Source organism: Lampetra fluviatilis, chromosome 27 (assembly GCF_964198595.1).
Source record: "Lampetra fluviatilis chromosome 27, kcLamFluv1.1, whole genome shotgun sequence".
NCBI lineage: Eukaryota > Metazoa > Chordata > Hyperoartia > Petromyzontiformes > Petromyzontidae > Lampetra > Lampetra fluviatilis.
In genome coordinates, this window is record NC_136301.1 from 1,332,514 (window position 1) to 1,352,869 (window position 20,356).

Genomic DNA, 20,356 nt, shown 5'->3' on the forward strand with positions numbered 1-20,356 from the left:
GTCACCCCGTGGTGCCCTTATAAAACTCAACGTTTCACCTACTCACGCCGGCTTGTGCCCGCCCTCACAGTCGGGCATATTTGCGGAATACACCACGCCGCCGTTGACCCTGGCCATTGACCGAGCAACAAACGTTACTACCAGCTCCCTCCGCAGGAATGTGTTAAGATAGTGCACCGATGAGGGGTTGACAGGTATGTAGTGACTAGGCTCTAAGAAAAGCTGTCTCGGGTGTGGACCAATTAACTTCAAGGACAGTGCATATCATTATCAGAGTTGTTTCTTTTTGTTTGCATTTTGACTGCTTGTGTTGTGGTTATTGCAAACATGATGCCTTGTATAAAGGTGTCAGTTTTTGTACCAGTTTAAAGGGCAAAAACCTACTACTAAGGTATGTAGTGGTGTATTGTATAGCAGTGTAGTATATAGTAGAATATCTCAACCAATACTGTTTAGCCCGTATTCTTGTAAAGCGAAATTGAGTTTTCAGGTCCACACGGCATACAGCCGTTTTAATACCGGCAACAACAAAAATGTGTTATTTGTGTTTCTCCCTTGTGATGGGACTTTGTAGGAAGAACGTTGAGATTTATAAGGGCACGGGGTGACCAATACGGTCTGAATTGGTCTGTAATAAGGTCTGAATTGGTGTGTAATAAGGGAGGGCACTGATAAAGGGTTGACAGGTATGTTAGTTATGTTACAGTAAACTGCTTTCTGACAAACTTAACTTAATTTTCCTCACACACAAAACTTTAACACAAAATACTCGACGGGCAAATCCGAGGTATCACTAAAAGCTAGGTAACGCGTTTCATTCAGTACCGTGACAAAGTAAACAAGTGCTAGTATTGTTCAAAAGAAAGCCGAACTTCCCAAAACGGTTTTCTAAATAAAGGTTTTGATAAAATAAAATATCGTTATTTAAAAAGCAGAACCAAATATGAATGCCACGCAGCCCCATCTCTTTGGTAGTTCATCATCTTCATTTTGATTCACTATCAATGGCTCTCCCAGGTATGAATCATATTTATGCTCGGCAATTATGGATGCGATTTACCATGGAAGTACAATCCGGGGTTATGTTGACGTGTGCGTGTGGAATTTCACACCGATATATTTACACCATCGTACCCTTCCTACAGGTAAAACATCTCACTTGATCAAGGTGCGTGCGCCAAAATTGTTATGGGTAATGTCACACAATTCACAGTTCATTGTTAAAAAAATTCTGAAGGCCCTATCCACGCAGTTGTCGATAACAGGCCACTTGCTTGACCACACGTGACCACGCTGGGACGTTGCCGTTTGATTCACAACGCACGATAATGTTATCTGTGCCTTGGAATCAAACCGTGCTAACCACCGCGCGACATTCATATTCACAATGCCCGGGAACGGCTCGCACTGCAAGTTGGCAAGACAAGCGGCGAACAGCAATGGGATTTGCGCGAAGGTTCGAGTGTCACGTTGACACATCCCGTTGTGGCAGGTGCGCGGTAGGTTTTCTCCGGTGCTCCGGGTTCCTCCCGTGCGAAGGCAAACAACTTTGGCAATGCAAATGGGGAAAAAAAACACTAACCAAATGCAGGTCTCTTCTGAAAAAAGTCTTGTAACCAAGCAAGGGGTTTGGCTGGGTTAAGTGATCATTTTGTTCACCAGACACGGAGGAAGGCAACGCACGCAGCTTTACTAATGTTTTTTTAATAAAGTTTGTACAAAATTTCACACAGTCAAGTACTGGCCAGGGAATACGTACAATGGAAATATCTAAGGGGGTGGAGGGTCTTATTAAAAAAAGCATTATAGAAATATAAATAAAAACTAAACAAGACAGGGTATTTGCATAGCATGTTGCCTATGGTGTGAACATATTTTTTTACACCTTTATCCAGGCAAGGTCACACCCAATTACCTCTATTACGGAGGAGACACTGGACACAGAAACTGATCAGCCCGAATCAATCCACTGGGGGATGACGACCACCCTAAGCCGTCAAAATCTCACGTGGTCTCGCTATCCAATAATCCATTTAGTTCCTTCCACGAGCCTACTCCATCGCTCCATCTTGGCAGCAGTTGACGCTACCACCGGCCATCATTCGTCTGAGTGACGCGTCCTGCCCAAGTCCACTTACCTTTATTAAGTCAGAATGACACTGTAGCTACGCAACAACACTTTCGTACTTAAATCAATTGTGGAATTATTTTTTTAAGTGGGCTACGACACCAGCATTACACAGTATGCCATTCTTTTTCTAACAACGATGGGTTTCTCTTGATCGATGTCCACATTACAGTGGACGACAAATTCCCTGCAGAAATTTTCCCGGACGGCAGTGATAATCCAATGGTCAACTCCAAATGTCAAACTGATGACGGACGCTTGTGTTGCGCCCGAAACGTCGTGATTTATTTTATTTTATTTTTATACCTACGTGACTTTACCGAGAGAACCAAAGAGAATGGTGCGCCGTGCGGTGCGTGTACCGAATGCGTTTGGTGCGCTGTGTACTTCATGTGCCGGGCGACCCGTATACAACAGGCGTGCCCTCTGGATGCAACGTGTCGCACGCTATGCAGTCCGATTTGTGCAATGTAGAGTTCTCCAATTTGTATTTACATTTGGGTCACAATAACACGAGCTTGTGCTGGTGGGCCACTTTCTATCAGTCACCGTGACATGACCATCTCTGCTAAGCTCTACTGCCTGTCCTCCAGGTCTCTCATCTCTCCTTTTTGTGTTCATCTTAACCTTCATCTCACTCGTATTTCTCTTGTCTACAGCTCTCTCTCTCTCGTTCAGTTGTTGTTCATCTCACTAATCTGTACTGCACGTCCAGAGCACTCATCTCCGTTGTTTCTCTTTCAGCTCACTAATCTGTTCTGATCGTTTTGTGTCCACGGGCCATAGTTTGGCAGGCAAATCAAAGAGCAGTCACAGTCCACATCTGGCCCATAGGTAGCTAGTTGAAGAGACATAGCAGTTGGCAGTGCCCTTTGTATGCGACAGTGAACTCTCCACTATATGGGCTGCCGTTTAACCGAACTTGCAAAGATAATCTTTACACACGCGCGCGCTGGGTGCTACTGGCTGCTCCTGGTTGCTCCTCACCCATCGCGGCTCAGTGACTTGGTGCCGACCGTGACAGCGCACATGTCCAAAAGCATGCCGGTTACTTTAACCAGCGTAAAAAACAACACGAAACATTCTACACGTATTCACCACCATTCTACATGGGTAAGCAACAAACACGTTTTAGTAGCCTGACTTATGTATATTTTGCATTGTGTGGTCTTATTTATCTTGGCCACCCCTCTCCCCAATTACCCTGGATAATCCTGCACTGCACGATTCTGTGCACTGCACACGCATCGTGTGTTGTACGTATGCTGAAATTATTTCGCACCGCACGTAGCCAACCGTGTTAATCGGAGGTGTGGGGGAGGGGCACGACAACAAACTGTATAATAAACACGCCCTGTGAGGTTCACCACCTGTGCTCTCTGCAACCTATCTTCGGCACGTTACGTCTTGCACTGCGATATCTGCGTACCCGCACGCGCTCTGCAGAACGAACGCGCGTACCGCCCGCTTGCGCGCTCAATCCGCGCGAAGCGCGTCCCGCATCGCTACGGCCGCCCCGCCCCCCCCGCTCGCCACCCACCCGCGGGCGGCGACGGCTCAGGGCGTGAACGCGCCGCACGCAAGCAGCAGGTTGCGGCGCGTGAAGTGCAGGTGCGCCACGGGGGTGCTCTTGGTGAAGTGCGCGCCCAGCGTCAGGTCGGCCGCGTGCTCCGCGGGCGGCGAGTGCAGCGACGCCGACACGAAGTCGTCAGGGTCCAGCTCGTCGACGGCCCGCGTCACGTCCCACAGACGCACGCAGCAGTCCGCTCCGCCTGTGCGCGACCGCAAAAAAAAGGTCACAATGACGACAGCCACGGTCAGAATCTTTATTTACACTGGAGGAATCCGACGGGCTATACAAGCTATTTTTCATAGATGTTCAGTCGGCACACGGGGTCAGAGAGGAAGTGATGGACTTGCTCCTCTCATCCATTGCGTGCGATTGTTCTTCACTGTCTCCTACCCCACCGGCACCAACCAGCGTGGTGATGCGTGGTCCACTGACATACAAAGCCCTCATCCAGCAGTGGAATGACAAAAGGGGATCGATATGTTCCTGTCCAGATTAGAATTTGGAAGGAACACAGGTGGATAAGAGCCCAAGATGTACAGATAGCATTATACAGGGATGAGAACTGAGATCAGCAATGTCAGTGAAGGCCAAATTTCTACAATGACAAACTGCACTCACTGTACATGCGACCTCCAGCTGGGTTATATTCAATTACTCCTTTTATCTGTTCAATTACTCGACCGGTCGGATGACAGGAAAACTGTTTGAAAACTATCACCTCTGTTCCCACGTGTGGCTGCTAGGTGAGAGGTGACGGGGGCGCTTGGTGACATTGCCACAAATGAGCCACAACACCTCGCTGATCTCGTCAAGGAGCATAAACCATCATCACGCGAAATCCGCTCATCCTCGCAGCAGCAGCAGCAGCGGATTTTGGCTAGCCATCAAACAAAGACGGTGGTCACCGCAACATCGCACGCTTTCAGATTCGCTTCTGCGGCCTTCCTTCCGATATTAGGAAGCCACTGGAGCTATTTCACTTTTAAATTTAGATTGAAAACTTTTCCTTAGAACTGCTTTTTGTGTTAAGTTTGTTATCCTTTCCCCGCACCTCCGATTAGCACGGTTGGCTATGTCCGGTGCTATTAGAAGTCCAACATGCACAGGTACATCATAAACCATGGCACGCCAGGCAGAGCTTTTAGGAGTTTTTCAGCCTCCAGAGGCACCATGTCGAGGTGGCTGCCAATCTTAAAGGGACCCGAGTAATTGACCCCCAAAAAGTCTAATAAAATGTTGAGTTTATTAATCCACTAATCATTCGAGCAATAACGAGAACCCAGAATAGTAATCTTAATTTTAGAACTCTCTAACCCCCCTTCCTTCTCTCTGCCTCCGCCCCCCCCTCTGTCTATTTAAGGCCACCACACAGAGACGATCACCCCTCTCTGTTACCTGTGTTGCTCCCGCTATGTATCTTGGTGATATCTGTCTGCTAATATGTCTGTCTATAGTTTTCTGGTTAGATTTTATGTCGCTATTTCATTATACCTGATGATGATTGCTCGTGTTGCAATCGAAACGTCGTATTCTATTATTTAATTTAATTTATTATTTTATCTTTAGACGTGACTTAACCGAAAGAACCAAATAATAACCCAGAATAGCTTTCTGTGGTTGACTCCGAACGTGGTCATTGAACCAACTGCTTCAATTAGCACGGTTGGCTATGTACGGTGCAAAAGAAGTAAAAAATACATGCATACTATGCACAAGAGGGTACTGCCACTCACCTGAAGCGAGCACCTCCCCGTCGCGGCTGAACTTCAGCGTGTACACGGTGTCCGTGTGACCCTAACAACACACACGCACAGGACGCTCCTTATAGCAAACGCGCAACTGTTTGGGAACACCTACCTGAAAGGCAAAGACGAAACAGAGGAGATAGATCACGCAGATTCGTACTTTCCGGAGCAACTTTTGGGCGTGCGCTCATCCTTGTTAAGTATTTAATGAGCGATATTAACATTACCTCCCGGAGCTGCACAAGATGATGTCACTTGGCGCACGATGTGTGACGTCGTGAGATGATGTCACGCAAACGTCAGGGGGAAGTGAGGCACACGCATGGCGGGTGACCTCATTGCCGTTTTTTTTAATCACCAAGTTTTCGTCAAACCTCTAATCAATTTGTCCCAATTTCTCCAGGGTATTAGCAACACAAATTTTGTACTAAATTTGACTTCGGATCTTCTTGAAAGAGTTATTGTGAGCCCGTGTTACAGACGGAGAAAATAATGAAAGTGCGCAAAGAAGCATGGAGAGATGCGTGCTTGGAATTACACCGAGAGACAAAGATGGGAACACATAGATTGCAGAACATATGTAGAACAAGGATATAATGGGAAAAGTTTATGGCTACAGTACTAAGAACACATTCCTGCGGAGGGAGCTGGTAGGAACTTTGGGTTGCTCGGTCAGTGGGCAGGGTCAACGGCGGCGTGGTGTATTCCGCAAATATGCCCGACTGTGAGGGCGGGCACAAGCCGGCGTGAGTAGGTTAAACGTTGAGTTTTATAAGGGCACCACGGGGTGACCAGCCCCTCCCCACCCAGCCCCACCCCCACCCCCCACCCAGCCCCTCCCCACCTAGCCCCTCCCCACCCAGCCCCTCCCTACCCAGCCCCACCCTCCCCACCCTCCCATTTTTGGACGCATGACGGACGGACACAATAATCCCCTGTGGGCTGGTGGAACCAAGAGGTTCCTACCAGTAAAAGTGTATTTGGGGAGTCCACATCACGAGAAGCCGGTGGATGATGGGAGGGAAGGCGAATGAAACAACAAATCACTGGGGATGGGACGATGGATATCAGCTCATGTGATGGAGCTTGGGGGCGGCTTGATACATCATAGGATCATAACAGCCAGAGACACTTTGGGGAAGCCTTCACCCAGCGGTAGATTCTTCGTGGCTGATAAATGGTATTCACGGATGTGTGAGCTAATGGGATTCGTGAACGCTAACTCAATGCGGATAAGAGGAACGCGACGGGAGGATGAAAGTGAACGCGCTGGGGAACCTTGAGCTCGGCAATGGGGAGTCCATGCGCGATGTCCCACAGCAACACTCGGCTGTCGGCGCCACCTGACGCCAGGAATCGCCCGTTTGGCGAAAATGCCACACAGTGGACGGAGCCCTGAGGCACACACGGCAACACCATCGTCGACATCGTCGTCAGCATCGTTGTCATCATGATCATCCCGCACACCATCGGCACGATCGTCACCGTCGTCGTTATTGCAATTATAGTTGAAATCATCACAAGCATAATCACCATAACGGTGACAATAACCAGCACTATAAACATCACCATCATCACAAACATCAGCATGGTTCACTCGTGCGGTGGGAAAAAAGTTCAAACATACAAACATCAACATTATCAATGATATGTGTACATCAGTTTTCATTGCGATTCAGAATTGAAAAAAAAACTCAAGTAACTTTATCGGTATCGAGGCTCCCACAAGGCCGTGCGTGAAGGGCGTGTGGCATTGTTTGGTGCCAGCCATCGTAGAGTGCGGTTGTGTCGCTACGGTTCTCTGCAGTGATGTCTTTAAAAATCAACGGCGCTACTACACCTCCCTAAACAAAACGAACGCAGAGCCGCTCCCACGTTCCGCGATTCGGCGGTGAACGGGAACCCCCTCGCAGAAATCGTCTCGCGACGGTAAAAGGATCAAACTCTCTCGCGCGCGCGCTGCACCTTGTGTCCCGTGAGTGTGCGCACGCAGGCCCCGTTCAGGACGTCCCACACGCGCACCGAGCGGTCCGCCGAGCCCGTGGCCACGTAGTTGGAGTTGGGGTGGAAGCAGGCGCACGTGACGTCGCTCAGGTGGCCCGCGAACACGCGTACCGCCTGGTGGTGGTCCATCACCCACAGCCTGCGCCGGCGGTCACACCGCCAACAGGAGGGCACGACGAGCAACGGCGTCAGCGGTGTCGCCGGCTTCACCACCCCACAACTCCCCCCTGAGCATACCCTGGAACTTGCTGCTGCTGCTGCTGCTGCCCTGGTTACATTTGTTCCTGCGGATTGTTGTTGGTGGATCCTGGTCACTTCCTGACAGGGGCAGTGCTGTGTTGTTGTTTTCCTTCCTCTCCCATGTTTCCCTATCTTGTCCTGACCCCACTTCCCCCCTTTTAGACCATAATATATTTATTTCTCATTTTGTAATGCATCTCTAAACATATGACTGGATCACCATCACCACTACAACCTTGACCACTATCAGTCTTGTCAATGTCACAAACATAACTATAACCACCTCTATGTACATATGTTGAACTTCTTTCGCACAGTACGTAGCCAACCGCCATCATCGGGGGTGCTGATGAGGGACAACTAAACAAAAAAAGTAGTCTCAAATAAAATCGTATTCAATCTAGACGATGATTTAAAAGTGCACAGCTCCAGTGGCTTCCTAATATCGGAAGAGCGTTCCAGACGGCCGCAGAAGCGCACCTACACCACAACCATAAACAACACCGCCAAAAAGGTTTCCAACGCTGCAAAATCAATAACGCCACCATCACATGCACATGCTAGCAGACGTTAGCCGTACCGTGCGGTGCGGTCATGCCCGGCCGACACGAAGTAGTGTCCGTGCGGGGAGAAGGAGGCGTGCCAGACAGGCCAGATGTGTCCCCGGTACGCCACGAGGCACGTGAAGGTGTGGAGCGACCACACGCGCACCGTGCCGTCTTCGGAGGAGGACAACAGCCATGCCCTGCACGCACGCACACACCATGCTGATGTTTACACAGTTTAACACGTAGGTTTTCGCGACCAATATCATGCATAATACAGGTTGTTTTTGGGGGGGGAGGGGGTAGATCGCGTAAACATGTACACATACAAACACACAAGCATAGACAAAACAGATGTACAGACAGACAGACATACACTGATACAGACTAACACAGAGACACATGCACATTCAGACAACAACAATAATCGCCATTCGCCACGGAGTGGCGGTGACAGACACACTCAGACACACACACCGGGCACACAGATAAAGATGCACACACAGCCACAGAGAAACAGCACAGCTCCGAGGCTCGATGTATCCGACACTGGCCGTTGTGAGCCGGCGGTGCGTATGAAGGCTGGGGGGGGTCGTGAGCGCGTGAGCGAGTGAGCGAGTGAGCGAGTGAGCGCGTGAGCAAGTGAGCGAGTGAGCGAGTGAGCGAGTGAGCGAGTGAGCGAGTGAGCGAGTGAGCGTGTGAGCGCATGGGCGAGTGAGCGCGTGGGCGAGCGAGCGCGTGAGCGAGTGAGCGCGGGCCGCACCGTTCGGGGCTGAAGCTGGTGGAGAAGACGGGTCCCCCGTGGCCGAGCAGCAGCTTCGAGTCGCTCGTCGTGCGATCGTCCATGATCCGCTCCATCACGTCGTCCGCCTCCTTGTCGATGAGGACCAATTCTGCGAGATGCACGCACACGCACTAAGTGGCGGTGACGTCACCACGGCGCTTGTGCAGGGTAGGAGCACGTTGAGGCAACGTGAAGTGTCAAACGCCCGCTGGCATGAGGTCATGGGGCAGACTCAGCAGGTGCCATGGGTCGACTGAGATGATTGGCCGATTCACCAGCTGTGCACCCTACTGTGCCAACAAACGCACACACACAGTCACACGCATATACAAAGATCCCCCGTATAGCCTTAACAGACTGTTGGGTTGGGACAGGTGCTGTGCCTGGCCACCTTTGTCTTCCCGATGCTGATGAAAGCACACTGCATTAGGTGCTCATTTAAGGCTTAGTCGACCTCGATTCAGATAATTGTCACTGGTGTTGGGTGTGAACGGGAATCGATCGCGGGTCACCGGGTCCGTAGCGCAGCACGCCAACCACTACACAACCACTACACGCACACAAAGATCTCTCATATAGCTCGAAGCAGACCCTTGGGGTAAGTGTTTTTAGCAATCACCCATGAAGACCGGCACGGCACATCAACAAAAAAAACCCCGTATAGCCTGACCAGACTGTACGGGCAAGTGCTGTTAGCGAGCACCTATAAAGGCCGACACGGCACACGAGGGGGTGGGTGGCCAGCACCGCGCCCGGCCGCCTTTGTCTCCCCAGTGGCGATGTTTACACACCGCACGAGGTACTTATTTGAGGCCGAGTCCACCTAGGGGAGACCCAGGACCGGTTCAGATATTCGTCACCAATGTTGGCCGTGAGCGGGAATCGAACTCCGGTCGCCGGGTTCGTAGCGCAGCGCTAGCCGCTGCACCGCCGCTCCACACACACGACACACCAACACCGACACACGCGTGTGTTACCGCTGGATGGTTTGATGCAGCGCAGCTTCTTCGGCGTGAGGCTCCACACCCGCACGGTGGAGTCGGAAAAGCCGGCAGCGACGAGGCTCGAGTCATCAGAAATGTCGCAGCAGGACAGGCCCTGGAGGAGCGGCAACGAAGTGCGGCCCCAGTGACGCTCACTCGTGCACACGATTGGCAAAACGATTCGTACACGACCGTAAAAAACCACTCGGATGTGGTAGTGAACTTTATTGCAAATGCATCGGATTCCTCCGGGACGAATAAAGATTGTGATATTTTGTTTAAGCAGGTGAGAACTCACGAGGCCAGGAGAGTCTCCGTGACTTGGGGCATTAGCGTGGGGGAGGGGGGTGGGGGTCAGGATTACTACCCCAATTTTCAGTAGGTCATTTTCAAATATAGTGGCCCACTCTAGCGCGAGTGACGTGAAGCTATCTTTCACGATAGCCGTTTTTAAAACAGCTATCACAACCCCAACGCATCAATCAGGGCGGCCGCTGAATTCGAATGGAGAGCCTCCGCCAGGGGCGATGGAGGCGTTACTGCCGGGCGGTGGCCGCATAGCTCAGGGGTAAGAGGAGACTGAGCGAGCGCTGATGAAATCCCGGGGTTTCTGATGCATATCGAATCTACCTAAATGTAACGATAGCATTTCATTTGCATACAAATCCACGTAAACCACCAAATAATCCATTCTTAAATTCACGAGGCTGTGTAGACATGAATGAGCGTAACAATCCTCCCGCATTCTCATTGATTACGAGCAGACTTATTCACATGTTCGTCGGTAATTATCGCCAGAACATCCTGCACCGTTTACGAGCTATAGCACTGTGAAGTTCCCAAATGTTGTTAAAGCTCTTTCAAATGAGAGAAGGTTGCAGTATTTTTGGAATAAAAATGTACCTAGTAATGAAAAGCAGCAAACCAATGAGCCTTTATAAGAAACCATTTAATCGACACATTATCTGCTATGATAGAGCAAAATCATTGACATTGACAAATCAAATGGAACCAAATAGTAAAACGTCCACACAGGTGGGCAGATGCAAGCTGCGGAATTCCACCAAGACAGAGAGAGGAAGACACGAATTAGACGACAAACGCAAAACTGCTCGCAGAATATTGACTCTGAAGTAGCGGGCTGCGGCAGTATACGTCGCAAGATGGTCGGTGGGCCACCAGAGTGGCGGCCAAAGGAGGGAACCCGCCACAGAGAGGACATCAAGTACGAAGATGCGGCGGTGAAATCAGCCGTTGTGCAAGGAGGCGAGACGGATTGTTACGTACGTGTGTATGTTGTGTGTGTATGTTGTGTGTGTGTATGTTGTGTGTGTATGTTGTGTGTGTGTGTTGTGTGTGTGTGTATGTTGTGTGTGTGTGTATGTATGTTGTGTGTGTGTGTATGTTGTGTGTGTATGTTGTGTGTGTGTGTATGTTGTGTGTGTGTGTATGTTGTGTGTGTATGTTGTGTGTGTGTGTATGTTGTGTGTGTGTGTATGTTGTGTGTGTATGTTGTGTGTGTGTGTATGTATGTTGTGTGTGTGTGTATGTATGTTGTGTGTGTGTGTATGTTGTAGGTGTGTATGTTGTGTGTGTGTGTATGTATGTTGTGTGTGTGTGTATGTATGTTGTGTGTGTGTGTATGTTGTAGGTGTGTATGTTGTGTGTGTATGTTGTGTGTGTGTATGTATGTTGTGTGTGTGTGTGTATGTTGTGTGTGTGTGTATGTTGTAGGTGTGTATGTTGTGTGTGTGTATGTTGTGTGTGTATGTATGTTGTGTGTGTGTGTATGTTGTGTGTGTGTATGTTGTGTGTGTATGTTGTGTGTGTGTGTATGTTGTGTGTGTGTGTATGTTGTGTGTGTATGTTGTGTGTGTGTGTATGTTGTGTGTGTGTGTATGTTGTGTGTGTATGTTGTGTGTGTGTGTATGTATGTTGTGTGTGTGTGTATGTATGTTGTGTGTGTGTGTATGTTGTAGGTGTGTATGTTGTGTGTGTGTGTATGTATGTTGTGTGTGTGTGTATGTATGTTGTGTGTGTGTGTATGTTGTAGGTGTGTATGTTGTGTGTGTATGTTGTGTGTGTGTATGTATGTTGTGTGTGTGTGTGTATGTTGTGTGTGTGTGTATGTTGTAGGTGTGTATGTTGTGTGTGTGTATGTTGTGTGTGTATGTATGTTGTGTGTGTGTGTATGTTGTGTGTGTGTATGTTGTGTGTGTATGTTGTGTGTGTGTGTATGTTGTGTGTGTGTGTATGTTGTGTGTGTATGTTGTGTGTGTGTGTATGTTGTGTGTGTGTGTATGTTGTGTGTGTATGTTGTGTGTGTGTGTATGTATGTTGTGTGTGTGTGTATGTATGTTGTGTGTGTGTGTATGTTGTAGGTGTGTATGTTGTGTGTGTGTGTATGTATGTTGTGTGTGTGTGTATGTATGTTGTGTGTGTGTGTATGTTGTAGGTGTGTATGTTGTGTGTGTATGTTGTGTGTGTGTATGTATGTTGTGTGTGTGTGTGTATGTTGTGTGTGTGTGTATGTTGTAGGTGTGTATGTTGTGTGTGTGTATGTTGTGTGTGTATGTATGTTGTGTGTGTGTGTATGTTGTGTGTGTGTATGTTGTGTGTGTATGTTGTGTGTGTGTGTATGTTGTGTGTGTGTGTATGTTGTGTGTGTATGTTGTGTGTGTGTGTATGTTGTGTGTGTGTGTATGTTGTGTGTGTATGTTGTGTGTGTGTGTATGTATGTTGTGTGTGTGTGTATGTATGTTGTGTGTGTGTGTATGTTGTAGGTGTGTATGTTGTGTGTGTGTGTATGTATGTTGTGTGTGTGTGTATGTATGTTGTGTGTGTGTGTATGTTGTAGGTGTGTATGTTGTGTGTGTATGTTGTGTGTGTGTATGTATGTTGTGTGTGTGTGTGTATGTTGTGTGTGTGTGTATGTTGTGTGTGTATGTTGTAGGTGTGTATGTTGTGTGTGTGTATGTTGTGTGTGTATGTATGTTGTGTGTGTGTGTATGTTGTGTGTGTGTATGTTGTGTGTGTGTATGTTGTGTGTGTGTGTATGTTGTGTGTGTGTGTATGTTGTGTGTGTGTATGTTGTGTGTGTATGTTGTAGGTGTGTATGTTGTGTGTGTGTGTATGTTGTAGGTGTGTGTGTATGTTGTAGGTGTGTATGTTGTGTGTGTGTATGTATGTTGTGTGTGTGTGTGTGTATGTTGTAGGTGTGTATGTTGTGTGTGTGTGTATGTTGTAGGTGTGTATGTTTTGTGTGTGTGTATGTTGTAGGTGTGTATGTTGTGTAGGTGTGTATGTTGTGTGTGTGTATGTATGTTGTGTGTGTGTATGTATGTTGTGTGTGTGTATGTATGTTGTGTGTGTGTGTATGTTGTGTGTGTGTGTATGTTGTGTGTGTGTATGTTGTGTGTGTGTATGTTGTGTGTGTATGTATGTTGTGTGTGTGTATGTTGTGTGTGTGTATGTTGTAGGTGTGTATGTTGTGTGTGTGTGTGTATGTTGTGTGTGTGTATGTTGAACATCTTTCGCACCGCACGCAGCCAATCGTGCTCATCGGAGCAGGTTGCGAGGGAAGGACGATGAAACTAAACGCTTAGTAGCGGGACGGTGAGAGATCGCGACAGGCTTGGGGAGGCCTCCATCGACAATGGCCGAGACTGACACAACCCACCTGGTAGGCGTTGAGGAAGGTGTAGAGGCAGATGGAGGGCAGGCAGTCAGGGCCCAGGCGTACCCGCTTCATGCTCTCCTTGAGAGCGATCACCTTGTCCAGCTTGTCCGAGTCCTTCAGCTCGGGCAACGGAATCCTTGAGGTGGTCGCGGGGAGGGAGAGACAAGGGATATGAAAGACGTGCATTGTGATTACGTCATCACCATCATCCTTACTTGGCTTTGTGTGTGTTAGTTTGTTGTCCTTCCCCCGCACCTCCGATTAGCACGGTTGGCTACGTAAGGTGCGATAGAAGTTCAGCATACATACATAATTACTGTCAAAATTATCGTCATTCCCGACGTAACAATCACCACTATCGTCATCGCAGCCACATTCACAACCATCGTTATTATCACCACCGGATTTATCATCCCTACGATCAAAAACGTGATCGCTGTCGTCATGAAAATCACCCCCATCCCCAGATGGGATGAGGCTCCTCTATCAGCATGAGAGTACTGTGTCGGACAGGATGAGGGTTGCGTGTGTACTGTATGTACTGTGTGTGTGTACTGTGCGTACTGTGCATACTGTCTGTGTACTGTGTGTACTGTGTGTGTGTACTGTGCGTACTGTCTGTATTGTGTGTGTGTACTGTCTGTACTGTGCTCTACTTGGCAGGCAGCCGTCTCCTTGTGCGGTTTCGCTCGGTCCCTTTTCTTGGAACGCATCTACTACTACCACCGCCGCCACGTAGAGCGAGGGAAACCTGTACTCCGGAAGCCGCCCACTGGCTCGCCAGCGTCGACATCGCCACGTAAGCGTCGCCCATCAACTCCCTGCCACTTGGAAGTCTTCGAAACACTCACCGAGTGATGGGGGGGGCATTCGGGTCCTGTTTTTTGCTCTTCCCGGCCGTCGCTTCCTTCTTCGACTTCTTCTTCTTGGGCCGCCCCTCTTCACCCTCCCCTGCCCCCTCCTCATCCTCGTCGTCCGGAGGGACTTCTAGCTCCGGCTCCTTGAGCAGCCCGTAGTAAACCTGCGAGCGCGGACACGGCATGGCCCCCGGTCACCGTGACCGCTCTCCTGCGGCAGGGGTAAGGGGGGGGTGACTAGGGGGGTCTCTTGGGATGGATAGGGCCCACGGCTTCACTTGGCAAGGCTCGCGACCACGCGAGGGGGACGTGGGTGGGCCTCGGTGATGTCGTCAGCGGCAAAAGGCGTTGTCACACTGGGTGTGGCCGCCATGGTGGCTAGGAGATGTTAACTACTGTTAACTACTTCGCCTGGTATGCAGGAGGTTGTGGGTTCGATCCCGACCCTGATGTCTGCTGTATATTTGGAGTTTGCATGTCTCTCTCTCCCTGTGGTCGTGTGGGTTTTTTTCCGGGTCCTCTGATTTTAGTATTTGGCTGCTATGAATTTGCACGTGATAAGCCACTTTTTTGAGCCATCATTCGTGGCCAAGTAGCTTCCAAAAAAGAGCTACAGAGCTCGGTGGGCCTTACCTGGTAAAATAAAAAAAATTGTTTAGGTTCATAGTTTAGTTTAGGGGGGGGGGGGGGGTTCCTGCCTTTAGGTGGCAGGATTTTGAAGGAAGGTATTTTGATCTGGGCTCGAGTAATACTATTACTCCCTATTCTTATTAGGTGGGGGGGGGGGATGTCTTGAAAGGCATCAGCCGAGCGTTATTCTAAGTGGCTAAACGGTCCTTGAGGGTGTGACGTGGCCCGAAACGGTGCCAGGTGGCCGTCGTGGCGCGAGCACCTTGGACTTGTTGGCGTGGCGCGGCGCCTCGCCCCCCATGGCGCCCGAGGTGAGCGCCACCTGAGCGGCGGTGCGGGGCGCGCCGTCGTACACGTCCACGTACACGTGCTCCTGCGTGATGAGCGACGCTCGCGACGTGGGGCGCTCCTGCGAACCAGAGGCAGCAACCGTTAGCAACCATGACCCGCAAGCCACCACGTCCGCGAGATGCCCTCACAAACGCACAGCCACGACAAGCCGACGCAAAGCCACACACCAGCAACCAGACGTGGAGTAACAGCCAAAACCATCGTGCCACGCACAACCGTCGCATGCCCGACCGCCTTTGTCTCCCTAGTGGCAATGCACAAGGTACTCATTTGCAGCTGAGTCGACCTAGGGGACGCCCAGGACCGGTTCAGATAATCGTCACTGGTGTTAACCGTGAGCGGGAATCGAACTCGGGTCGCAGGGTTCGTAGCACGGCACGCTAACCACTGCGCCACGTATCCACGCAGCAGCAGCAGCAACAACAACCGCCGTTCGCCACTATGTGGCGGTTGACGTCACCACGGCGCCTGTGACAGGCGATGCGCACGCACACAGACACACCTGCAGGTGCCTGCGCAGGCCGGCATAGCTGTCGCGAGCCATGCGAACCACGAACTTGCCGGTGCGGAATGAGGAGAGCAGCGCCGAGCTGGTGTCCCCACGCAGCAAGTGCTGCCTCTTCGACAGTCCGGACAGCACCCTGTGCAGTGCAGGGAGGCCGCATGGTGAAGGTGGAGCGGTGCGGTGCAGTGCGGCCTTGTGCTGTGCAGTTTGGTGATGTACGGTGTGCGTGGCCAGTGTAAAGCAGTGTGGTGCGGGTGAGCGTCGAAGCGCAATGCAGTGTGGTGCTGCACAGTGTATGGTAGTGCAATGCGGTGTATTGTAGTGCAGTGTGGTGATGCATGATACAGCGCAGTGCTAACGTGATGTAGTGAAGAGCAGTGATGTATGCTGCAAGTGACCATGGTGTGTGCTGTGCAATATGTTGCGACGGGTGCAGCACAGTGCTAACTAATGATGCAGTGGAGTTCAGCACAGATTAATGGTGCAGTGAAGTACAGCTGGCAGTGCCATGCAGCATGGTGCAGCACAAATACAATGAATTAAATGCAATACCGAGCGAATGGCAGTTGCGGTCCAATGGGGGTGGTGCAGTTCAGTGCAGACGAGCAGTGCAGAGCAATTCAGTGCGTTGTCAGCGGCGCAGTTCAGTGCGGGAGAACGGTGCAGTATGGTGCAGTGTTGTGTAGTGCTGTGTAGTGCAGTGCGGCTGCCGTGGCAGTGCGATGCGTGACGACGCGTTGCCTCGAGTGCGGTGCTGTTGAGTGCAGTAGCGCAGTGCAATGCGACTGAGCATGTATCGTGTGCGGTGCAGGTCAAGTTGCTGGCGCAATGCAACGCGGTGAAGTTTTTTTAGCGCGGGTGGGCATTGCCGTGCCGGCGGCAGTGCGGTGGTGCCGTGGAGCAAGCAAGGCGATGCTCACCTCAGGTCGTCCTGGTAGCAGGGCTCCTGGTCCCCGTTGAAGAGGGTGAAGAAGGCTTTGGCCTCGGCCTCATGCTCGTGGTAAACGAGCTCCAGGTACATGTGCAAGAAGAGCGGGTACAGGAGGCCCGCCAGCTCCGCCTTGTGACAGTCCAGGCTCGACTCCACAAAACGCTTCATCTCTGCTCCCCCGGACGGGGGGGGGGATCAAGCGAAGAGCCGAAGAAGCACGTTGAAGGAGCGAGGATGCACGTTCGAGGTGCAAGGGGCAACACGCATGATATCCATGTATTATGGAAGCATGTGCTTGTCTTCAGGAGTATTTAATGGGCGGTAGAGAAGCTGATTGGTAGCTGTCAAAGCACAATTTCACGTGCTATTTGCAAATACTTTTTGCACTGGTTTGTGTCTCCACGTTTTGGACAAACATTCAACCAAATTGGCGGCAGGGGTAACCGTACCGGTGTAGTCGTCGTGGTAACGTGCCGCCTCGCCCGCCTGCTTGTACGCCGACAGGAGGGAGCTGACGTCCGCCGACGTGGCCCTGCTGCTGCTGCTGCCCGCGGCCCCCGCGTCTTTTGAGGCTGCGGCGGAGGCAGTCCCCCCGGGGGTCACGAGGCCAGGGTCGCTCGCGACGCACGCCTCGCGACGCAACGTCTCGACCGAGTCGTGAAGGCCACTCCTCTGCAAGAACTCCAACACCGCCGCAAGGGCCTTGCGGTCCAGCACGGAGGAGGAAGATGACGACGATGGTGGTGGTGGTGCTGGTGGTACGACACCACCACCACCACTGCTACCACCGCCTCCTTCGCCCTAGGCAAAGACAAAGATCCCCGTGACATGTTGCTTTATACTGTAGACTGAACTGCTTGTGTAAACGCATGCATATATAAGATAAAATGCGATTCCGGCGGCGACAGATGCATGCCCTATTATCTTTAAATAAAGACTCAACACATTCATCAAGAACGCTGGCTTGAGAACAAAAATATATAAGCCACGTTTTGGCCAAAGGACCTTCTTCATAGGACATAGAGAGGCCAAAAAGATAGAGTGGATGAGTTGGCGACTGCCTGTTGGGCATTCATCCACGAAGTACAGTGTTACGATTTCCCATGCTACAATTGCGACACTGAACATTGGCCGAATATTATGTATCTATACGCGAATATGTTTGGTCTTCACAGGGTCAGCTGGCTGTATATGTCATAGTCTGGACGCCTTTTGTTGATCGGTTAAGGGTTCGATCATTTCACCCCGTGTGGATATTGCCGTCCGTCAATTTGTCGTCCCTCTTTCTTCATGCACCTTTCAATTCTACTCTGCGCCCTTTTCAGCTTTGTTCCATTTTCATCGCAGTCCACGTTCCTGATCCAAGTCACAGCAGGCAATATGCTAATTAATTAACAATATGCAATCAACTTTAATCTTTAGGCACTTTGGCACGTTGACTGTCACTCGATTTCTCTGGATGTCTTTAAAAACAGACTGTAGGGGCAAGTGCTGTTAGCGAGCACCTATGAAGGCCGGCACGGCACACGAGAGGGTGGGTGGCCAGCACCACGCCCGACCGCCTTTGTCTCCCCCAGCGTCGATGTTTACACACCGCACCAGGTACTAATTTGAGGCCGAGTCGACCTAGGAGAGGCCCAGGTACCGGTTCAGATAATCGTCACCGGTGTTGGCCGTGAGCGGGAATCGAACCCGGGTGGCCAGGTTCGTAGCACGCTAACCGCTACACCACCGCTCCCCACATACAGCACAGACACACACGGGCACGGGCACACACACAGACACACACGGGCACACACACAGACACACAAACAGACACTCACAGATACACTCAGAGACACACACACACACACTCAGAGACACTCACAGACAGAAACACACACACAGAGACACTCCCAGAGACATACACAGCCACACACACACAGCCACACACACACAGACACACACACACAGACACACACACACAGACACACACACACACACGGACATAGAGAGAACCACGAGCGGCAGGTTTGGGGGGCGGCAGGTTTGGGGGTGGGGGGCGGCAGGTTTGGGGGGTGACAGGTTTGGGGGTGGGGGGCGGCAGGTTTGGGGGGTGACAGGTTTGGGGGTGGGGGGCGGCAGGTTTGGGGGGTGACAGGTTTGGGGGTGGGGGGCTGCAGGTTTGGGGGGCGGCGTCTCTCCAGCAGTGGAGCGAGCACGGCCGCGGGTCGCGAAAACGGTCACAACACTCGGGCCTACCTCGGAGGCGGCGCCCGAGTCTTTCCTGGACGCTTCGGCCGCCTCCGCCGCAGTCTCCTCCTCCTTCTCCGCGTCTCCCGTCTCCATCGCCACCTTCGCGCTGCCGTTGCTGCCGCCGCTGTTGTTGTTGCCGCCGCCGCCGCCGTTGTTGTTGTTGTTGTTTTCCGTCAAGTCTCCGCGCTGCTGCTGCTGCTCCATCGGCGCCGCCATCGCGACCCGAGACTCTGGATGGAGAACCGTGGGAACCGGATCCCCCGCCGTGTGTCAAAAGGAGGAACCGGATCCCATACAAACGAACAGCGAACCCCGGGTCCACGTGCTCGCAGCAGCAACACGTGCTGTGTGGTAGCAATAGCAGCAGCAACAGCAGCAGTAGTAACACGTGCTGTGTGGTAGCAGCAGTAGCAACACGTGCTATGTGGTAGCAATAGCAGCAGCAACAGCAGCAGTAGTAACACGTGCTGTGTGGTAGCAGCAGCAGCAGTAACACGTGCTGTGTGGTAGCAATAGCAGCAGCAACAGCAGCAGTAGTAACACGTGCTGTGTGGTAGCAGTAGCAGCAGCAACAGCAGCAGTAGTAACACGTGCTGTGTGGTAGCAGCAGCAGCAGTAACACGTGCTGTGTGGTAGCAATAGCAGCAGCAACAGCAGCAGCAGTAACACGTGCTGTGTGGTAGCAATAGCAGCAGCAACAGCAGCAGTAGTAACACGTGCTGTGTGGTAGCAGCAGCAGCAGTAACACGTGCTGTGTGGTAGCAATAGCAGCAGCAACAGCAGCAGCAGTAACACGTGCTGTGTGGTAGCAATAGCAGCAGCAACAGCAGCAGTAGCAACAACACGTGCTGTGTGGTAGCAGTAGCAGCAGCAACAGTAGCAGTAGTACCACGTGCTGTGTGGTAGCAGCAGTAGCAACACGTGCTATGTGGTAGCAGCAGTAGCAGTAACACGTGCTATGTGGTAGCAGCAGCAGTAGCAGCAGTAACACGTGCTGTGTGGTAGCAATAGCAGCAACACGTGCTATATGGGGAGCGGTATATCGTAACTACACAATACAGGGTGCTTCACTCTCCAATAAGTATATTTAGTATACTGATGATACTATGTAGTTTATACTTTAGTTGTTTACGTGGTGGTTTAGTTACTGCAGCTACATACTATGA

The 20,356-nt window shown here is 51.0% G+C and overlaps 1 protein-coding gene across 1 annotated transcript; it reads right to left on the reverse strand.

Annotated features, from left to right (window-relative positions):
- Positions 1-1,711: 1,711 nt before the first annotated feature.
- TAF5 (TATA-box binding protein associated factor 5) lies at positions 1,712-19,491 on the reverse strand. Its single transcript, XM_078868994.1, has 14 exons — positions 19,197-19,491; positions 17,405-17,756; positions 16,945-17,125; positions 16,022-16,160; positions 15,431-15,577; positions 14,533-14,702; positions 13,682-13,817; positions 9,997-10,117; positions 8,999-9,128; positions 8,271-8,435; positions 7,412-7,589; positions 6,725-6,841; positions 5,435-5,495; positions 1,712-3,900 (listed from the first exon to the last, which is right to left on the reverse strand). The coding sequence occupies exons 1-14, from the start codon at positions 19,404-19,406 to the stop codon at positions 3,686-3,688; spliced, it is 2,322 nt and encodes a 773-aa protein (XP_078725120.1). The 5' UTR covers positions 19,407-19,491; the 3' UTR covers positions 1,712-3,685.
- Positions 19,492-20,356: the final 865 nt, after the last annotated feature.